The following is an 18,877-nucleotide window of genomic DNA, read 5'->3' as shown; positions in this document are numbered from 1 at the left end:
TTCGCGCCTGCAGACATTTACAACGCCGACGAGACCGGGCTATTCTACGAGATGTTGCCGGCTAGGACGCTCGACTTCAAGGGGCAGCGCTGTCACGGCGGCAAACACAGCAAAAAACGCATCACAGTGCTGCTTTGCACAAACATGGATGGCTCGGACAAGCGTCCGCCGTTAGTCATAGGCAAAAGTGCCAAGCCGCGCTGTTTTAAGGGAACTCGTAGCCTACCTGTGCAGTACAAGGCGAACAACAAGTCATGGATGACCCGCGCTATTTTCACCGAGTGGATGATGGCATTCGACCGCGACATGAAGCGGCAGGGCCGTAAAGTTTGCTTGCTTTTGGACAATTGTTCAGCGCATCACTCCGACGAAGTCAAGCTCACTAACACGGAGCTGAGGTTTTTCCCTCCCAATTGCACGTCTGTCTTACAGCCTCTCGATCAGGGCGTGATTCTTAGCCTGAAGCGCGCTTACCGCGGGAGGTTAATTCAGCGGCTGCTTTTTAAAGCTGAAACCGGCCGAGACACGAAGGTGGACTTGTACGTGGCACTGCAGATTATGTCTGCTGCCTGGAGCACACTGGGGCGCTCAGTAATTGTGAACTGTTTCAGGCACGCCGGATTTGCCGAAGGTCGACCCGTACACTCTGCTGGCCTAACACCAGGCGTTACAGACGACGACGAAGAGGCGTCACCGGCTCCGGGGATCGCGGCCGCCTGGAAAACGCTGGGAGAAATAGGAACCGTGCCGCCTAATCTCGAGCTCGACGAATACATCAGCGCTGACGCTTGTGTTGTTGTTCACGAAGATGTGAGTGATGAGCAGATCATAAAAGCTGCCCGGAATGATAAGGACTCTTCCGATGAAGAAGACGACGACGTACAGGAAGCGCCGGCTGCGGCAACCGCCGTACAGGTGATGGACGCTTTTGATGTCATCAGGAATTTCGTTGCTGTCCGAGACGACGATGTTGCAATGGGTTTGCTGACCGAGTGCGAAAATCGCATGACGGCGTTGCTCGCCGTGAAGCGTAAGCAAACCAAGCTTACAGATTTTTGGCATTAAACGCCTTTGCTGCTGCTTGGGCAATTCTTTCTGCGTTTCACGTCAAATTTTTGCGATAACGAAGTTCCGCGAGAACAAATTTTTTTTCGTGCACCGTGAATTTCGTTATAGCGGGATTCAACTGTATGATGTATCTTTTCGCGTTGCCGAGATGATCAAAAAACGACGCGCTATCAATGCGTTGTCAGCCTCAACAAACAAGAAAACGAAGCAACGTATTGCCGCTGCAGTGGAGACTCCGGAAAGCGGAAGAGCGTGGCCTGCGGGGCGGCGGAGAAATGTGGAGAGGGCCGCTAGGCCGTGCGCACAACACCAATAGCAGAAAGCAACAACGAGATAAAAAAAAAAAAAAATGTGGGGGGAGGGGAGAGAAAGAAAGAGAGCGGGAGGGGGGGGGGCAAGATATCGCCACCTTCCTTCGCCAACTTCGCAGCTGCCGCGGGTTGCCAAGCCGGTTTTTTCCCTCTGTATTTTTTTTTTTCTTCTTTCGCGCGCGTGTGCATGATCCGTGCTATCAGTGCTGCGCCGCTGCGCACTCTTTTCTCGCTGTGCGTGTGGGCCTCGACCGGTCGTGACACCGAAGTTCGTATCACCCGTAGTGAAAAGAAAAAGTGTTCGGAACATCCGATTTTTTGCTCACTGAACGCAATGCAATTCGGCCGGGGAATTTTATGAATTCGTATCACACCGAATTTCGTATCAGTCGAGTTCGTATCACCGAGATTCTACTGTAATTTAATTTCTTGGAATTTATGGTCTTTCTGATTGAAATGCTGGGAAACTGCTTTCAAGAAGTTTTCGCCTGTGTCTGTCCGTTCATTGGTTGCCCTGTCTCTCCGATGTACTGTTTATGACAGAAGGAGCATTCCAGAAGGTAGACAACGTTAGATGTGCAATTAAAGCCTGATTTTACCCGAAAAGTGAAATCGTTTGCATTACTTTTAACCGTGGTGTCCATTTGTATACGACTGCACGTCTCACGTCTAGGTCGAAAGCAAGGATGTGGTTGTGTTGGATGCTTGTTGTCGAGTCTAGAATGTACTAGAATATCTCTAAAGTTTGTGTTACGTTTGCCTCCAAGAATATTTTCTCAAAGGCGTTCATTACACGTTAGCATGGAGTGGTATTTCCTCAGAATATTGTTCATGTTTTGAAGGGCATTGGAGTATTTAGCTACAAAAGAAGGCTGGCGTTCGGTGTTAGCCGTTGGTTGTTTCGTGAGCACTTCGTTCCGGTTTTAGGTGCTTGCTTTTTCGAGGGCCACACAGTCGAACCCGGATATATCGAACTCGAAGGGGATCGCGAAGTAGTTCGATATATCGATAATTCGATATACAGAAATCGGCTTGGGACAGCACTTACGATGCGAAAAAACGATACCGCATTTGTCGCGTAATCAGCTCACTCGCATAATGAACCCACCCTTCACTTTTGCACTCGAGAATTTGGAAAAAAAAAAAGCGTTAAGGCCAGCTCGCTCACATGCAAGCGATTAAGCGATCTCAGCGAGGAGCCGCAGCGACAGAGCAAAAAATTTCCAACTTGTTGGAACTGCGTCCCTCTGTCGTTCGAGCCCCCGCGGCAGCTCGAAACAAGGTTTCTGTGTCGCCGCGACAGAAATCATCAGCGTTTTCGCTTGTATGTCGCACACCGTTTCGGTCGTCTCATCCACAGCTCATTTCTTGGCAGCGTGCCAAGATGCTGTGCAGCGATAACGTCGTGGGTGTTTATCTTTTTATAGCTCCTGCGGCGGCGGGGAGCGAACTTGGCAGACTGCCCGTGATGGCTTGATTGCACAAGCCTGGTTCGATTTACCAAGTGCGGCGGGCGTAGTCCACTGCCATAAAATATTGGAAAGTGTGATACAGTAGATGCAAATGCTGTTTGAAGCAAAAAATGCTAAAAGCCGGTGTCATGATCGCAGCTGACCGCGTGCTTTCGTTAATTCATACATGCAAGAATAAACGACTCCCGCAAAAAAAGAAAAAAGAAGCCGCTTCGTAACGCCATATCTTACGCTACGCCGCGCGTACAGCCCAACGATAAAAATAGACTACTCTCGGGAAAAAAGATAGATCTGTTGCATGTTAACTTCCGCAGGCGCCATAGCCACGTCAGCCGCTGCGCGCAGAGGGTTCGCAACACACGCTGGGGAAAGCGTTCGACTATCTGTCTGAAATTGGGCTGAGCTTGGCTTGGCGCATGCGTAACGCGTGCTACTGCGAACGAAGGCCGGGAAAGAGGAAGGAGAGAGATAGCTCGGCAAAAGAATGGGCACACTCTTGCGCTTCGCTCTGTCGCGTTTTTCCCCACTCATTCCCACCGGTTCTCTCTGGTTCATTCACGCACATGGCTTGCAAACGTCACGTGCTGGCGCGCGGGAAACGATGACTGCAGATGCGAGCGCCTTTGGGGAATGGGCGCGGCGCTGCCCTAGCCGAACTGTCCCCTCTCATTACTTCCCCGCGCGGCTTGAAAACGTCACACGGCAAACGCCCGAGGGTGATGCGATCGTCTTTGGGTAAGGCACACTTTCCAGTGCGTGGTGCGTAGTTCGATATATCGAATGACCGGTGAAATTGAGTTCGATATATGACGTGGCTTTCTTATACTTTTACATGGAATTTTCAAGGGGATATTCCGCGAGTTTTATATAACCGAAATTCGATATATCCGGGTTCGATATATCAGGGTTCGATATATTCGGGTTCGACTGTATTAACTCTTTCCCGACCGCACCCACTGAGCATGGTTAGCCCGCTAACGATGTCTTCGCGCACAGATTTTGAACCCTTCCGCGTCGCTCACAGACACGCTATAATATCTAGTGTGTAGTCAGATAACTGAAGTTTCAATTTCGATGCTATTTACATTTTTCCCGTGAAGCGGCTATTTTTGAGTGCACTCCAAACACGCGGTAGCGTCTAATACCCCTGCCAAGCGCGCAAAATAAAGTGCACTTACGGCGAGTGTCACTTACGAAAAGTGCACTCTACTGCTGCTAAACAGCGTAACATAAGTGCACTTGCCAAAGTGTGCACTCAGGTCGGAGTGCGTTCGCAAAACAGACTTCGAGGGCTGAGCGCGTAGCCTCGCCGGCAGAAATTTCTTCGTCACAAATGTATTATGTAGTAAGATATGTATACAAGTTGATTTTAGGTGTTTTGTACATATTTTCATTTGATGAAATGTTTTAGAATAGCGACGGGCAAAATATAAAATATCAAAAATGTGATGTAACCGCGTACGCAACTTCCACATTATGAGTGGTGCGCCACTGCGGCTACACCATTTTCAGTTAGGGGGTGGTTGTTATTGTTCATGGTGTTCGTTGATAAGGAGTCTATGAATCATGGTCCGGTGTCAAATTTTAAGCATTTTTTAAATGTTGTACTACTTTAAAATGCAGTTCCCTGAACTTCGTGCTTGCAGGTTCCAATTTCTTTTTTATAACATGTTTTTCAGTTGCTAGTTTCGTACCAACGAGTGCTTATGCGGTGCACTTCGCTTTCCCGTTTAGCACTGCGTAGCGTAAAGTCTCTTTCAAGCTGCGTAGTGCACTCCGCGGAAGTGCATTTTACCTTGCACGTTTGACTGGGGTATCAGTCGCATACGAGAATGGCGGCATCTGCATTGACGACGCGCGCTTCAAAACGTTGCAAATCTGACGACTACGCACTATCTACGATCGATTTTATTGGTGACCCAAGCAGAAGAGACTCTGAAAATGCTGCCAATTATCGTCAGAATTCAGTTCCGATCCCGCTGACGACGGAAACCAGCCCGAACACCATCGGCCGCACTCCGGGCCGCTAACGATGACTTCGCTAGCGAATTTTGAGCATTTCCGCATCGCTTACAGACACGCTACGCCATCTAGCGTGTAGTCGAGTAACTGAAGCTTAAATTTTATTGCTGTTCACATTTTTTCCCGCGATGTGGCTATTTTTGAACGTGCCCAGAACACGCGGCAGCGTTGCAGTCGCATGCAAGAATAGCGGCATCCTCATTGACGACGCGCGCTTCGAAACGTCGCAAATCTCACGCAAATCTCATGACTAAAGCAGGGGGCGGCAGTAAGTTAGGTGAGCGGATGAGGTTAAGAAGTTCGCAGGGGTGAAGTGGATGCAGTTAGCACAAAACCGAGTTATTTGGAGAAATATGGGAGAGGCCTTCGCCCTGCAGTGGGCATAGTCAGGCTGATGATGATGAAAGCAGCAGTGACTCTGCAGATGCTGCCTTATCGTCGGAATTCAGTTCCGACCCCGATGGAAACCAGCCCGGAACATTGGCGGCCACACTTCGTTGGCATGTTTTGCATACGGATGTTTTGTTTGTGGTGTCATTTATCTTATTCCCAGGATGTTTGGGATATCTTGCCTCCCACAGGGAGTGGCGTTCTGCCCAAGAAGGGCAACCGTTTCGGCATGGCGCTCTGCAGCGACCCTCGTTATGCATCAAGAACACTATTCAATACTGCACTTTTACTTTTTCACAGGGAGTGGACAATATAATGCTCTGCATTTTGTATACCTCTAAAATTTTTTAAAAGTTTTGTTCTTTCATTTACAAGTGCATTTCGTCAAATTTTGTTCAATTTTTTTCTTTTAGGTTTTTAGGAAATTACATTGTGTGTTACAATCCACAACTCCATATTCAAATTGTATGCCTAAAAAGCGAATCTATTTAGCTCCCTTTTCATGTATTGTATAAATTTTAGATATGGTAGTTTTTACAGAAAAAAAAATCTATGAAACCTACAGAAAACGGCCATTTTGCCCACGGTAGGGAGTTAAGGGAGTTACCGGGATAGTCCCTCTGAATTAGCATTGCTTTCAGCGAATGTAGTTCGTTGAGGTCATCACTATCATAGCTAAATACTCTTCTGAGCCGTGTCGCTTGTGCTATAAATATTCCTTGACTACAATGTCTTGGATGATGACTGGTGAAATCTAGCTATTATTGCTGATCCGTTGGCTTTCTGTACAAGGAAACTTTAAGTGTTAAGAAACTTTTTTTTTTTTCGCTCCTTGACCTACTTTGACCTACAAAAGAGGAAATCAGTTTATCTCAAATTATCCCTGACCTCAGGCTGCCCTCGGTTGGCCTCTGCTCCTCATGCAATCTAGTCTCGTCACAGTAACAAATTCCTTCTCCATATAACGTGCAAGTCCATTTTCGAGACCACGGTGACACCCTTCATCCCCAGTCTCAAATCCCTTGGTGTTACCTGCATCCCTTATTTGCTCCCTACAGATTCATTTCCAGCCTTCATCCAGATATCATTCTCTGCAATAACACGAAGGAAGGTGGCACGATCAAACGACCAGACCTGGACTTTGGAGGCGTTGGCGTAGCCCCCCTGGGTGATGGGGACAGCAAACTCCTGCATGAACACGGGCAGCGTACCCAGCTTGCCCGGGAACACAAAGTCCAGCAGGGACCACAGCTCCCGCAGGCTGTTCTGGATAGGGGAACCCGACAGGATCAGCCGATGGGTGGTTCGGAACTGCATTCAACAGGAGAAAGCAGAGTGGGACAGGGAACAAAGGCAATATCCTAACCTTGGCAGTGTGCAACTTTAGATCCAGTGCGGCCAGTAAAACAATACCCATCGAGCGTTTAGTATGAACAAGATGTCCCCGAAGTTGGGAGGAGGCAGTTAAACCTCAATATAATAAAGTCGACATTTTGCTCTCTACAGCTGAAATTTAGCTACACCGAAATTTGTCTCCATACTGCACAGAACCCTTTTGAACATTTCACAGACCATTCACAGGGAATTCACAAGGGTGGAAACTTGGGCATGACATGAGTGTGTAGCGCAAAGGGACAAAAGACACAGATGGGGTACACAACACAGAGTTGTGTGCGTGTCTTTCGTCCTTTTGCGCAACACTCTCATGTCATGATGGGGATGACGCACCTGTATAGTTTTGGTCTTACAATCATCATTCCCCTTCTGAACTGCGAGTCTTCAATTAGGTCATCAATCTGTGCCGCAGGAAATGAACTGAAACATGGTTCATGCTGCTATGTGCTACAAGCGTCTCGTTTCATGCGCTTACAGGGTGCTTCTTTATGGGAGTAAATAAACGCGATGATAGCAGCGCGGTTCTCTTTGAGCGCAGCTGGTGCGCCACAATCAGTGCCCGTTTCAAGCAAAACTGAGAGGTGCGTGTCTATTCAGTGGTCTGATTGGTCTACTCTTCCTGGCTTGTGCTGCCCAGTGGATTATTCCACCCAAACAACCCAAAGTGGCATAGCAGGCAGCAGAAATGTGCTCTTCATCTGCCTCCTGGGCGGTGCGCACATACATGCCATTGGTTGGTGTTCACTTAATTATGTGTCCCGCTTATGCCTTTGAGCTCGTAGTACAATATTTCCTTGGGTTCATTTCGACCAGCAACAAAAGTTCACTGCCTTGAAAGTGCGGTAAAATTTCCCTTAGTTGTACTGATGTAGGCGGTGAGAGAAAGTTAGGTGGGTAGATGTGGTTAAGCAAGTTCGCAGGGGTCAAGTGGATGCAGCTAGCACAGAACCGGGTTAATTCAAGGAAGTACTTTGGTTTGGGCTAGTTAGTTCATAGCTGATGTTGATTCCGAGGAGGCGCCTGTCCTGTTGTTTTCGTGTTCCTTCTTTGTCCTCGTCTCTTTCGCACCATCTTCAGAATCAACGTCAGTAATTGGAGGAATATGGGAGAGGCCTTTGCCCTGCAGTGAGTATAGTCTGGCTGATGATGATCATCTACTGAAGCTGAATAAAAATGGTGTTCTATGGATCATCATCATCAGCCCGACTATTCGCACTGCAGGGCAAAGGCCTCTCCCATTTTCTTTCGATTAACCTAATCCTGTGCTAGCTGCATCCACTTGACCCCTGCAAATTCCTTATTCTCATCCACCAACTTAATTTTCTGCCGACCCCTGCTATGCTTACCTTCTCTTGGAATCTAGTTTGTTACCCTATGCGACCATCGGTAATCCTCTCTTCGCACTACATGTCCTGCCCATGCCCATTTCTTCTTCTTGATTTCCACTAGAATGTCACTAACTTGAGTTATTTCTCTGGCCCACTCTGTACGCTTCCTATCTCGTAAAGTTACACCTACCATTTTTCGTTCCATGGCCCTCTGCGTTGTCCTCAGCTTAAGTAGAGCCCTTTTCATTAACCTCCATGTTTCAGCCCCACAGGTGAGTACAGGCAAGATGCAACTAAGGTATACTTTCCTCTTGAGTGATACTGGTAAGCTGCTAGTCACAATGCTTGAGTACCTTCCAAATGCACTCCATCCCAATCTTATTCTCCTAGTTGTTTCCCTTTCATGGTTCAGATCTGCGGTAAATAACTGTCCTAAGTAGACATATCTGCCTGCCACTTCCAACACCAATACTCCTAATTAGGTTAGTTGGTGAACGAACTTGGACATAGTGCTAGCGCAGAAGAAAGACACACACTGCAGGTAGGCGGACAGGACACACGCTAGTCCTGACAGGCTAGAGAGTGTCCTGTCCAACTACCTGCAGTGTGTGTCTATCTTCTGCGCTAGCACCATGTCTGAGTTCACTTACAATGCATCGCTACCTTTTTTTGAACTGCTGCTCCTTTCCCAGGCTGTTCAGCCTTACCATAGTCTTCTGCATATTAATCTTTACACCTACTTTTCTGCTTCTCCTGTCTAGATCATTTATCATTAGCTGCAGTTGGTCCCGAGTTACTTAACCTTTTCGCTGTCACAAACAGACCAATACGTTTTCGCGCTTCCTCCCCACAGTGTCTCTGACGTACTGGTACGTTCTCTATCGTGCGTTCTAAACTACGCGCCCAAGTGCGTGGCACGCATGGGCCGGCTGCGCCATCTGTCAAATCTTTCAACAAATTCGTATTTTCGCCCCGTGCTGTGTTGGTATATATATATATATATATATATATTGTGAAGAAGAAGATGGGCCCCTTCGCTGAACGCTGACTAAGAAGGAAGAAGTGTGGAATTGCAAACGCGCAGATTGTGTTGGTCTTGATCGCCCAGCTTCCCCGCCGACCTCGACGCCGTCCTCGCCGTCCTCGACGTACTTCCTCTACATCTGGTGGAGGTGCCACCTGATATTCTTGCCTCACGCTGGAGCTTCGCACGCGCACGGTCCCGGTCACTCGTATGGCTGACGACGAACATTCCCCGCCCCCCCCCCCTCCCCCCCCCCCCCCATGACCCCGCCAATTGTCTGCTCTGGCTCCTTACGCCAGCGAGACCCTGCGATCTTCAGCGGGACCGACGACACTGACTGCGATGACTGGCTCGCTTCGTACGAGCGAGTGAGCTCATATAGTAAGTGGGACGACGCCACAAAGTTAACAAACGTCATCTTTTTTTTGACCGGCGTCGCCAACTTGTAGTATTGTAACCACGAAGCCGATATCACGACTTGGGACTCATTCAAGGCCAATCTTACAACCGTCTTTGGTCGTCCTGCTGTACGAAAGCTCCGTGCCGAACAACGCCTGCAAGAGCAACAGCGCCCTGGCGAAACATTTACAAGCTACATTAAAGATGTGGTCCATCTGTGCAGTCGCGTCAACGCGCAGATGTCCGAGAAAGACAAGATAAAACAGATCCTGAAGGGCATCGAACATGACGCATTTCAAATGTTTACATCCCGCGATTTGACAACTGTTGCCCAAGTTGTCAACCTCTGCCAAAGCTACGATGAGTTGCGCAAGCAGCACCTCATCACTCGACCACCTCCCCCCCCCCCCCCAAACGAATCACTTCCTGGTCTCTCCTCTGCATCTGGGAGCTCCACGCTGCTGCAGCAGCTCAAAGATTTCATCCGGGAGGATGTGGCTCGCCAGATATCACTGCTGCCCAAAAACTGCGAGCTGTCCCAAAATGTGGCGCCTCTTCGACAGGTCATCGCCGACTGCGTGGCGGAGGCCCTTCCGTCTGTTCCTCCGCCAGCGCCCATGCCTCAGCCTGCTCCTGCTGTTCAGCCCCTCGCATATGCCGACGTTCCGGTCGCTTCACCAATGACACCCGCTCCTGTCGCACCGCTGACGTACGCTGACGTTGCTGCCCGACCACGGCCACCCAGCTACCCTCTGGTGTATGCTACGCCTCCAACGCCTGCACAGGAATTTCTTCAAGCGCCGCAGGCTTTTATTCCATCTCGTCCGCAGCGCTGCAATCCATGGCGAACCAGTGATAACCGTCCAATCTGTCATTCCTGCGGATTTGCTGGCCATATTTCCCGCTACTGCCGAAATCGCACTCACGATGATTTCCTACTGCGCCGAATATCAGCTTCCTGGCAGCCGCCCCGAAATCAGTACGCGGCTCGCGACCCTTCTGCAAGTTCCGTAGCTTGTAGACAGGCAATAAACTTCATGTGAATGCCTATAGTATGTGTAGGTGCTAAAAAATGTTTAATTTAACCACGTAGTTCATTTATTGCGTTTTCCTAAATGTCTGCATTGGCTAGAACGTTTCGACAAACCCATCAGCCGTCGACTCGGTTTTTTTGTTTTGCTTTTTTTATCAATTCCCTTTCTAGTGCTCGTCCGTGTCTTTTTTAGAGCAATCCCCTTTTTTAAGTATGTATGACCGACTAGCCCAACAACGTGCTCTGTTAAATTACCTTTCTAGTGCTCTTCGTGGAAAACGTGACTTTCTGTAAAACTGAATAGATTACAAACTGATTATTCCCTCAAACTTATTTTTTTTTAATTTTCTTGCGCAAAGGGCGAACGCATGCTCAGACTATGCTGGCTGAGACGCATTATGAATGTTCATTTAACATTGTGCACAATACTTACTGCTCAATATGGACGCGCGTGTAATCCCAGACAATTGATAAGATATAATTTTATCTCCTGTAAACGTCCTGGCTTCAAAAGACTATTACTCTGCTTGAAGCGAAGGTGACTGGAAACTGCGCCGGAATTCAGAACGCACAGTACGCAGCCCAAGCAAGCGGGGATATAAAAAAATCTTATCATGGTAAATTTCATCATTGGCCCGTGCATTAGTTTCATAAAAGCAGCAGTTATTACATGTATTTCAGCATTACTTGTCTAATTAAAGTTTGGTTTTGTTTGTGCGGTGTTACGTCCCAAAGCGACTCAGGCTATGAGTAGAGGACTGCGGAAATTCCCATCCCCTTGGGGTTCTTTAATGTGCACTGATATCGCACAAAACACGGGCGCCTGGGTTTTTGGCTCCAGTGAAAAGCAGCCGCTGAGGCCGAGATTCGATCCCGCATATCCTAGGGAATAGTACCTAATTAAAGTAAACAGATTCACTTACATGCCCACACTAACTTTCTTTCTCTGCGCAATCAATTCATATAGTAACTGCATAGACATTAATAGCAACGTCAAGGTACCTCTTAATGCTCTGCGAAAAAAACACTGCAGCAGTGCAAAGACTCAATATCCAATTCCTGAGAAAACGTCAGGGTCGTTCTCGCATTGCCATGGCTACTGCCGGTGCTAAAACGAGCTGGGGCGTGAGGTATAGCCATTCTCTTCAATTCACAGGCGCTTTCTTGTCCCAGAAAGGAACATGAACTCGTGATACATCTCCCAGAAAAACGGTTGCCTAGGCCATGATGTGCACCTTATGTAGAAAGCGTCTTCTGTTCTTCCGCCAATAAACAACAGGGTCATTAGCTCTACTTCCTCGCAGAATACTTCGACAATGCAGATAATACCTGCATCAAAGCAGCGGTGTTTAAAAGTCAGCTGGTATTCTTACACAAGATACACAGCAGCATGCAGTTAGCACTGCGCGCCGATGCGTTCCGAAGGCCAGCAATGACTGCCGTCCTAGTGGCGCCACCTGTTATGGAAGAGTGGAACTACTCGCTGTAAACGGTCTATAGAGCCTATAGCGGTGTGCACAGCATGAGTCGTCATTCCAGAAGTTGTGTACGCAATAGAGTTTGTCGTTTTGCCTTCCTGCTCGCATGATCTTATCTTGGGCTGGGATTTCCTGTCGCGTCATAATGCGGTGATAAACTGTGCTCGTGCCGAACTGGAGATTTTTGTGCTTGACGAGCCATCGCCGAATGTTCTTTTTCCCAAAGTCGTCGTTGCCGAAGATATTGACCTCCCTGCATGCTCTTTCGTTCTTGTGCCCTCCGCTTGTGCTTTTTCTCGCAGTACTAATGTCCTTTTCACACCATCGCCAATGGTCCCAAACCACAAAAGTCTTCCCCTGCCCTATGCCGTACTTTCTATATCAGCTGGCCTCACTGCGCTCTGGATTTCCAATCCGTTCTCATTTCCCTTAACCTTGCGTCGCAGTGAATGCCTGGGTACCATCCAGCTCATGGATTCTATTCTCACCGCTGACGAAACTCCCCCTTCCCAGTCCGCTAACTTGGCTGCACTCACACCACCTGTTCTTGCGCTGGACCAGTCTTCTGCCGATATTTTTCTCCGCTCCATCGATGCCAGTCTTCATGGGCCTCAACGCTCTGAACTCCTCGCACTGCTTCATCAGTTCTGCTCTTCATCCGACTCTCATCAGCCTGCTTTGAGCCGCACATCAACTGTTGCACACCACATTGACACCGGTTCCCATGCTCCTCTGCGCCAGCGCCCCTATCGAGTGTCTGCCACCGAGCGCAGAGTTATTGAAGCTCAAGTTCATACTATGCTTCAGAATGGCGTGATTGAGCCGTCTAACAGTCTGTGGTCCTCCCCTATTGTCCTGGTGAGAAAGAAAGATGGTTCTATACGCTTCTGCGTCGACTACCGTCGCCTAAACAAGATCACGAGGAAAGACGTCTACCCCCTTCCACGTACAGTCGAACCCGGTTATATCGAACCCGGATATATCGAATTTTGGTTATATCGAACTCACGAAATATCCCCTTGAAAATCCCATGTAAAAGTATAGGAAAGCCGCGTCATATATCGAACTCAATTTCACCGGTCGTTCGATATATCGAACTCCGCACCACGCACTGGAAAGTGTGCCTTCCCCAAAGACGATCGCATCACCCTTAGCCGTTTGCCGCGTGACGTTTTCAAGCCACGCGCGGAAGGAATGAGAGGGGACAGTTCGGCGACGGCTGGTCTGGGCAGCACCGCCAAGGTCTATGTACAACTGGTCGCGCAACTTGGAAGAAAACGCGTGCAGCTGCCTACTGCCAGCGGCATCAACTCGATGATGAGAGCTCCTGCGAACTGTGAGGCAAATTACTAGTGCACAGAAAATAAGATCTGCCAGAACTCCAAAGAACTAGAAAGTAAACACAATATTCGCGCTCAGGAATGAATGCAGTTTTTGTTTCTTGCGTAAGAAAAAAACTTGTCATATTTATAATAATAATATTTTAACTTGTTTCTAACGGCCTGTCTCGGCCATTTATTATCCGCTGCGTAGTTGCCCAAAACTCACATATGGCTCAGACCAAAGCTTTTTCATCTGCGAGGTGGGTGCGTCATCGGCCCCGGTTCAACCTTCATCGTTGCGTGCTGCGTACAGAGGGGGTTATCTGTACCAAACAGTCAGTATTTCATTCTGCTGGTTGTGGTAGAGCTTTACAGCAAGGCGAAGACTGTGTGTGCTCGATGAGCAACTGATTGCCGCTGCACGTGCGCATTTCCGGACGATGGGACAATGCTGCCTCACAGCTCGGCGGCTCGGCTCGGGCTCGGCCTCCCAGGCACGTCGCAAAAGTGGTGGCTTGTTTTACAGATACACGTCTGCATGAGCGGCGTATCGCTGCATGTTTTAATTGAACGGTGAAGGTGAGATTTTATTGCCCCCAAAACGCGTGTCGCATTGCTCAAAGCCTTCCGTTGTTCCGCTCCCTTTGCTGCGTGTTTTGCTTACTGCGTCGTATTACCGCACCAACGTTCGCTGAACATGCTTTAGCTGTTATTACAGTGATGTTCCTATTGTCAATGGGATCTTTCTCATGAACATGTTAAATGCTTAAGTTGTAAATTTGTAACCTCACATTGACTCCTCTCAGTGACAAATGAAGAGCGAATAAAATATGGAAATCATGAACAGGGCGAGATTTACTGGAGCGAAGCTATATCGTAGATATTTTCACTTCTCAGACGCATTAACTTCTAAATACTAGCAATCCCAATTTGAATTGCTTACCTAAGCTCTTACACGTTGGCGTTCTAGCGCTAGCGTTAGTTATTCCGTTCGTTTGTTTTTTGTTCTTTCACACTGATATGTACTTTGTTTGTTAGCAAGATCTTTTACCCGTAATCTCACCGCGTCTCGTTTGGAGACCTACGCTCAGGTCATTTTGTTATCACGAGGATTTCATGAAGACCGTGACGAATGAGCAGTGGTCGCTTTCCTACACTTTCATTGCCGTGAAGCGTCTATGTAAGTAATTTTGAATTAATAAAGCCTGGCTTTCTATGCAGCACAGCTTCACTCATTTATGCCCTTAGTGAAATGCCTCAAGCCATGTGGTTCTATCCATGTGCTTGCCGAATTCACTTGAAGGCCCTTGTTCACAAACGTGCCCGAAGAAATAAGCCCCAGAATGCGTTTACATGAAGCGCGACGAAAGACTAGGCTAACGACGGCGGAGGCAGAACGATGCTATGATAATGTGGTTAAAGATGCCGTAACATTTCAGTTAACGTAAAACTTGACAGTAGAAATCCATGTCAAGTAAATTTGGCTGAACAGTTACGGTGTCCATTTTTCTGCCTTACCCGAGCATCGTTCTGCCTCCGTCGTTGTTGGCCTTGTTTTTCGTTCATAAGTAAAAAAAAGAATCAAATTCCCCGCCAAAATTATGTCACTGTGACGTCAAAAGCAATGTCCCGTGTTTGTTTTGACTCACAGTTCGCAGGGGGCGCCGGGAAACTAAAGCCTCGCTAAGAGTCGACACGCAGGCGTCTATGGGAGTTACGCTACCATTTGTTCTTCTACCATGGCGCCGCGCCCATTCCCCAAAGGCGCGCGCATCTGCAGTTGTCGTTTCCCGCGCGCCAACACACGGCGTTTGCAAGCCATGTGCGTGGGTGTGCCCATTCTTTTGCCGAGCTATCTCTCTCCTTCAGCACGTGCAACGCATGCACCAGCTCAGCCCCTTTTCAGACAGACGTGGGACGCTTTCTCCAGCGTGTGTTGGAAACCCTCTGCGTGCGGCGGCGCGGTGGCTGACGTGGCTATGGCGCCTGCGAATGTTAAGAAGCAACAGCTCTTTTTTTTTTTTTTTTTTTTTGCGAGAGTCATTCTTTCTTATCGTTGTGCTGTACGCACGGCGTAGCGTAAGATATGGCGGCTGCAGACGTTAAGAAGCGGCAAGGTTTCTTTCTTTTTTTTTTTGCGGGGATGTTTATTTTATTATTATTTTTTTATCGTTTATCCTTGCATGTATGAATCAGCAAAAGCACGCGGTCAGCTGCTGCGATCATGATGCCCGCCCCAAGCGCGGCGTGATAAATCGACCCAGGCTTGTGCAATCAAGCCATCACGGGCACTCTGCCAAGTTCGCTCCCCGCCACCGCAGGAGCTATCAAAAGATACACACCCAGACGTTATCGCGGCGCAGCATCTTGGCACGCTGCCAAGGAGCTGTGGATGAGACGACCGAAACGGACTGACGCGCGCCATCGACATGCAAGCGAAAATGCTCGCGATTTCTGCCGCCGCGGCGACACAGAAACCTTGTTTTGAGCTGCCGCGGTGGCTCGAGCGGCCCAACAAGTTTGAAAATTTTCGCTCTGTTGCTGCCGCTCGTAGCTCGCACGTGAGCGAGCTGGCCTTAAAGGTTTTTTTTTTTGTTTTTCAAATTCTCGGGTGCAAAAGTGGAGGGTGGGTTCATTATGCGGGTCGGTTGATTATGCGACAAATACGGTGTTTTTTCGCATCGTAAGTGCCGTCACAAGCCAATTTTTGTATATCGAATTATCGATATATCGAACTATTTCGCGATCCCCTTCGAGTTCGATATATTCGGGTTCGACTGTATAGATGATGCATTGGACTGTTTACAAGGTGCTGAGCTCTTTTCTTCGCTCGATTTACGATCCGGCTACTGGCAGGTGCCCATGGCTGCGGAAGATCGCCCTAAAACTGCATTTGTCACCCCCGTTGGCCTCTTTGAATTCACCGTCACGCCTTTCGGTCTTTGTAATGCCCCTGCTACATTCGAGCGCATGATGGATACTATACTGCGTGGCCTGAAGTGGAAGACGTGCCTCTGTTACCTTGATGACATCGTGGTGTCCTCACTAGACTTTGCAACCCACCTCTCTCGCCTGAAACAGTTGCGAGCGCCTGCCTGCAGCTCAACTTGAAGCAGTGTCATTTTGCTGCTCGTGAGCTGACCATTTTAGGCCACATTGTGTACAAGGAGGGTATACGCCCTGATCCCGCCAAATTTCGAGCTGTGACTGAGTTTCTGAAGCCTACTACCATCAAGCAATTAAGAAGTTTTTTGGGCCTGTGCTCCTACTTTCGCCTTTTTATACGGAACTTTGCTTCCATTGTCGCCCCGCTAACTCAGCTCCTCAGCAATACCTCAGATATTTCGCTGTGATCACCAGCATGCGACGACGCCTATGACACATTGCGCCGCCTCCTCACAGCCCCGCCCATCCTGCGCCATTCTGACCCTGAGGTGCCCACCGAAGTGCATGCAGATGCCAGTGGTGTCGGCATCGGCGCTGTGCTTGCTCAGTGCCCCTCCGGCTTCGGTGAATACGTAGTTGCTTACGCCAGCCGTACACTCACAAAAGCCGAAGCGAACTACTCTGTAACGAAAAAGGAGTACTTGCCCATCGTCTGGGCCCTTACAAAGTTTCGCCCTTACCTTTACGGTCGTTTGTTTGATGTAGTCACAGACCATCATGCCCTCTGTTGGCTTTCATCGCTCAAGGACCCCTCCGGCCGCTTGGCACGGTGGGCTCTTCGTCTACAAGAATATGACATCCCTGTAATTTACCAATCTGGTCGCAAGCATACAGATGCAGACGCTGTGTCTCTTTCACCGCTGCCAGCAGACTTTGCCAGCCTCTCCGTCTTGGACTCAGCGGCATCTTCGCTCGACATCAGTGACATGCCCTCCGAACAACGAAAGGATCCGTGGATCGCATCCCTTATTGACTACCTTTCCAACAATTCAGCGATTACCCCTTCACGCACCCTTCGCCGTCAAGCTTCCCACTATGAGATTCGGGATCACCTCCTTTACCGGCGCAACTACAACTCGAGTGGACGGAAATGGCTCCTCGTGATTCCGCGTCATCTACCGACTCAAATATGTACAGCTTTGCACGCCGATCCGCAGTGCGGTCATGCCAGAGTTTTCAAGACATACACTCGAATTCGTCTTCGCTACTATTGGCGCGGCATGTACAACTCGGTTCTAAAGTATGTCCGATCGTGCTTGACTTGCCAACGCCGCAAACCTGCCTCTCACCGTTCGGCTGGTGAGTTACAGCCTCTCACATGCCCGCTTAGACCCTTCGACCGCATTGGAATTGACCTCTACGGCCCTCTTCCATACACAGCTGATGTTAATCGCTGGGTCATTGTTGCCGTCGACCACCTGACGCAATATGCCGAAACCGCCGCGCTCCCAACTGCAACAGCCAGAGATGTGGCCAGCTTCTTATTGAAGAACTTCATTCTCCGTCACGGTGCTCCTCGTGAATTGCTCAGCGACAGAGGCCGTGCTTTCTTATCTGATGTCATTCAAGCCCTGCTCGCTCAGTGCAAAATCCTTCACCGGACTTGCACCGCCTACCACCTGCAGACAAACGGCCTTACCGAACGATTTAATCGCACCCTCGGTGACATGCTCACGAAGTACGTTGGATCCACCCACACAAACTGGGACATTGTACTTCCTTATATCACCTACGCGTACAACACTGCCACGCAATCCAGCACGGGTTTCTCTCCATTCTTTTTGCTTTACGGTTGGCATCCATCTGCTCCCCTTGATACTGCCCTCCCATACAACCCTGACGCATCAGAATGTACCACAGTGACCGAAGCTGCACAGTACGCAGAAGAATGCCGCCAGATTGCACGGACATTCACAACAGACTCTCAGTGGCGCCAAAATTATCGCCATGATACCAATCAGAAGAATGCACCACACTTCGAGCCTGGCTTACTCGTGTGGCTCTGGGTTCCATCTGGCAGCCTCGGCCTCTCAACAAAACTCATCTCCAAGTATCATGGGCCCTACCGAGTTGTCGAGCGCACTTCACCAGTGAACTATATTGTCGAGCCGCTTACGCCAGCTTCCAATTTGCGATGCTGTGGTCGTGAAACTGTTCATGTGCAGCGCCGCCATTCTACGATCCCATAGTATATTCGTCCCCTTAAGTCGCCAGGATGGCTCCTTTTTTCCTGGGGAGCATTGTGAAGAAGAAGATGGGCTCCTTCGCTGAACACTGACTAAGAAGGAAGAAGTGTGGAATTGCAAACGCGCAGATTGTGTTGGTCTTGATCGCCCAGCTTCCCCGCCGACCTCGACATACTTCCTCTACAATATATCGAAGATGTACGAAGCAACCTCACCCATCCCTGCCACCATCTTTGCTGGGATGCGCGGTTGCTGCGCACACCCTTCTCTCTCGTGCTAAGCGATTAGCAGCGCGCGCGTGTGGTGACGGGTTCAAGGGTTGTTCTGCCATCTGCCGCAGGTTTGAAGGTTTTTATTTCTATTCTGTTGGCGTGGCTGCTACGACATGTCAAATTCAGGGGTGTGCACCGTTGCCTCTCCAATAGGTCGGCACATGACTTGATCCTTACTTTCGCTCTCCCTCACCGCGCCCTTGCTTGCGGCTAGCAGCGGCAAAGGGGATT

At 49.0% G+C, this 18,877-nt stretch overlaps 1 protein-coding gene across 4 annotated transcripts in view; it reads right to left on the bottom strand.

Moving 5' to 3' along the window:
- Positions 1 to 18,877, bottom strand: part of LOC146187715 (DNA excision repair protein ERCC-6-like) — a 374,514-nt gene that overhangs the window by 181,093 nt on the left and 174,544 nt on the right. For all 4 annotated transcript variants that reach the window (XR_014707405.1, XM_084603509.1, XM_084603511.1 and 1 more), the window contains exon 11: positions 6,398 to 6,574. Coding sequence is in view for 3 of the 4 variants with exons in the window: in XM_084603509.1 (XP_084459635.1) it covers positions 6,398 to 6,574 (177 nt within the window). In the remaining variant the exon portion in view is untranslated. The remainder of the gene's footprint in view (positions 1 to 6,397; positions 6,575 to 18,877) is intronic.

This window comes from Amblyomma maculatum, chromosome 5, assembly GCF_055883805.1.
Source record: "Amblyomma maculatum isolate TAMU_Amacu chromosome 5, ASM5588380v1, whole genome shotgun sequence".
In the NCBI taxonomy this organism is placed as follows: domain Eukaryota; kingdom Metazoa; phylum Arthropoda; class Arachnida; order Ixodida; family Ixodidae; genus Amblyomma; species Amblyomma maculatum.
Note: the sequence above shows the minus strand (reverse complement) of the source record. Positions and strands in the feature narration are given on the sequence as shown.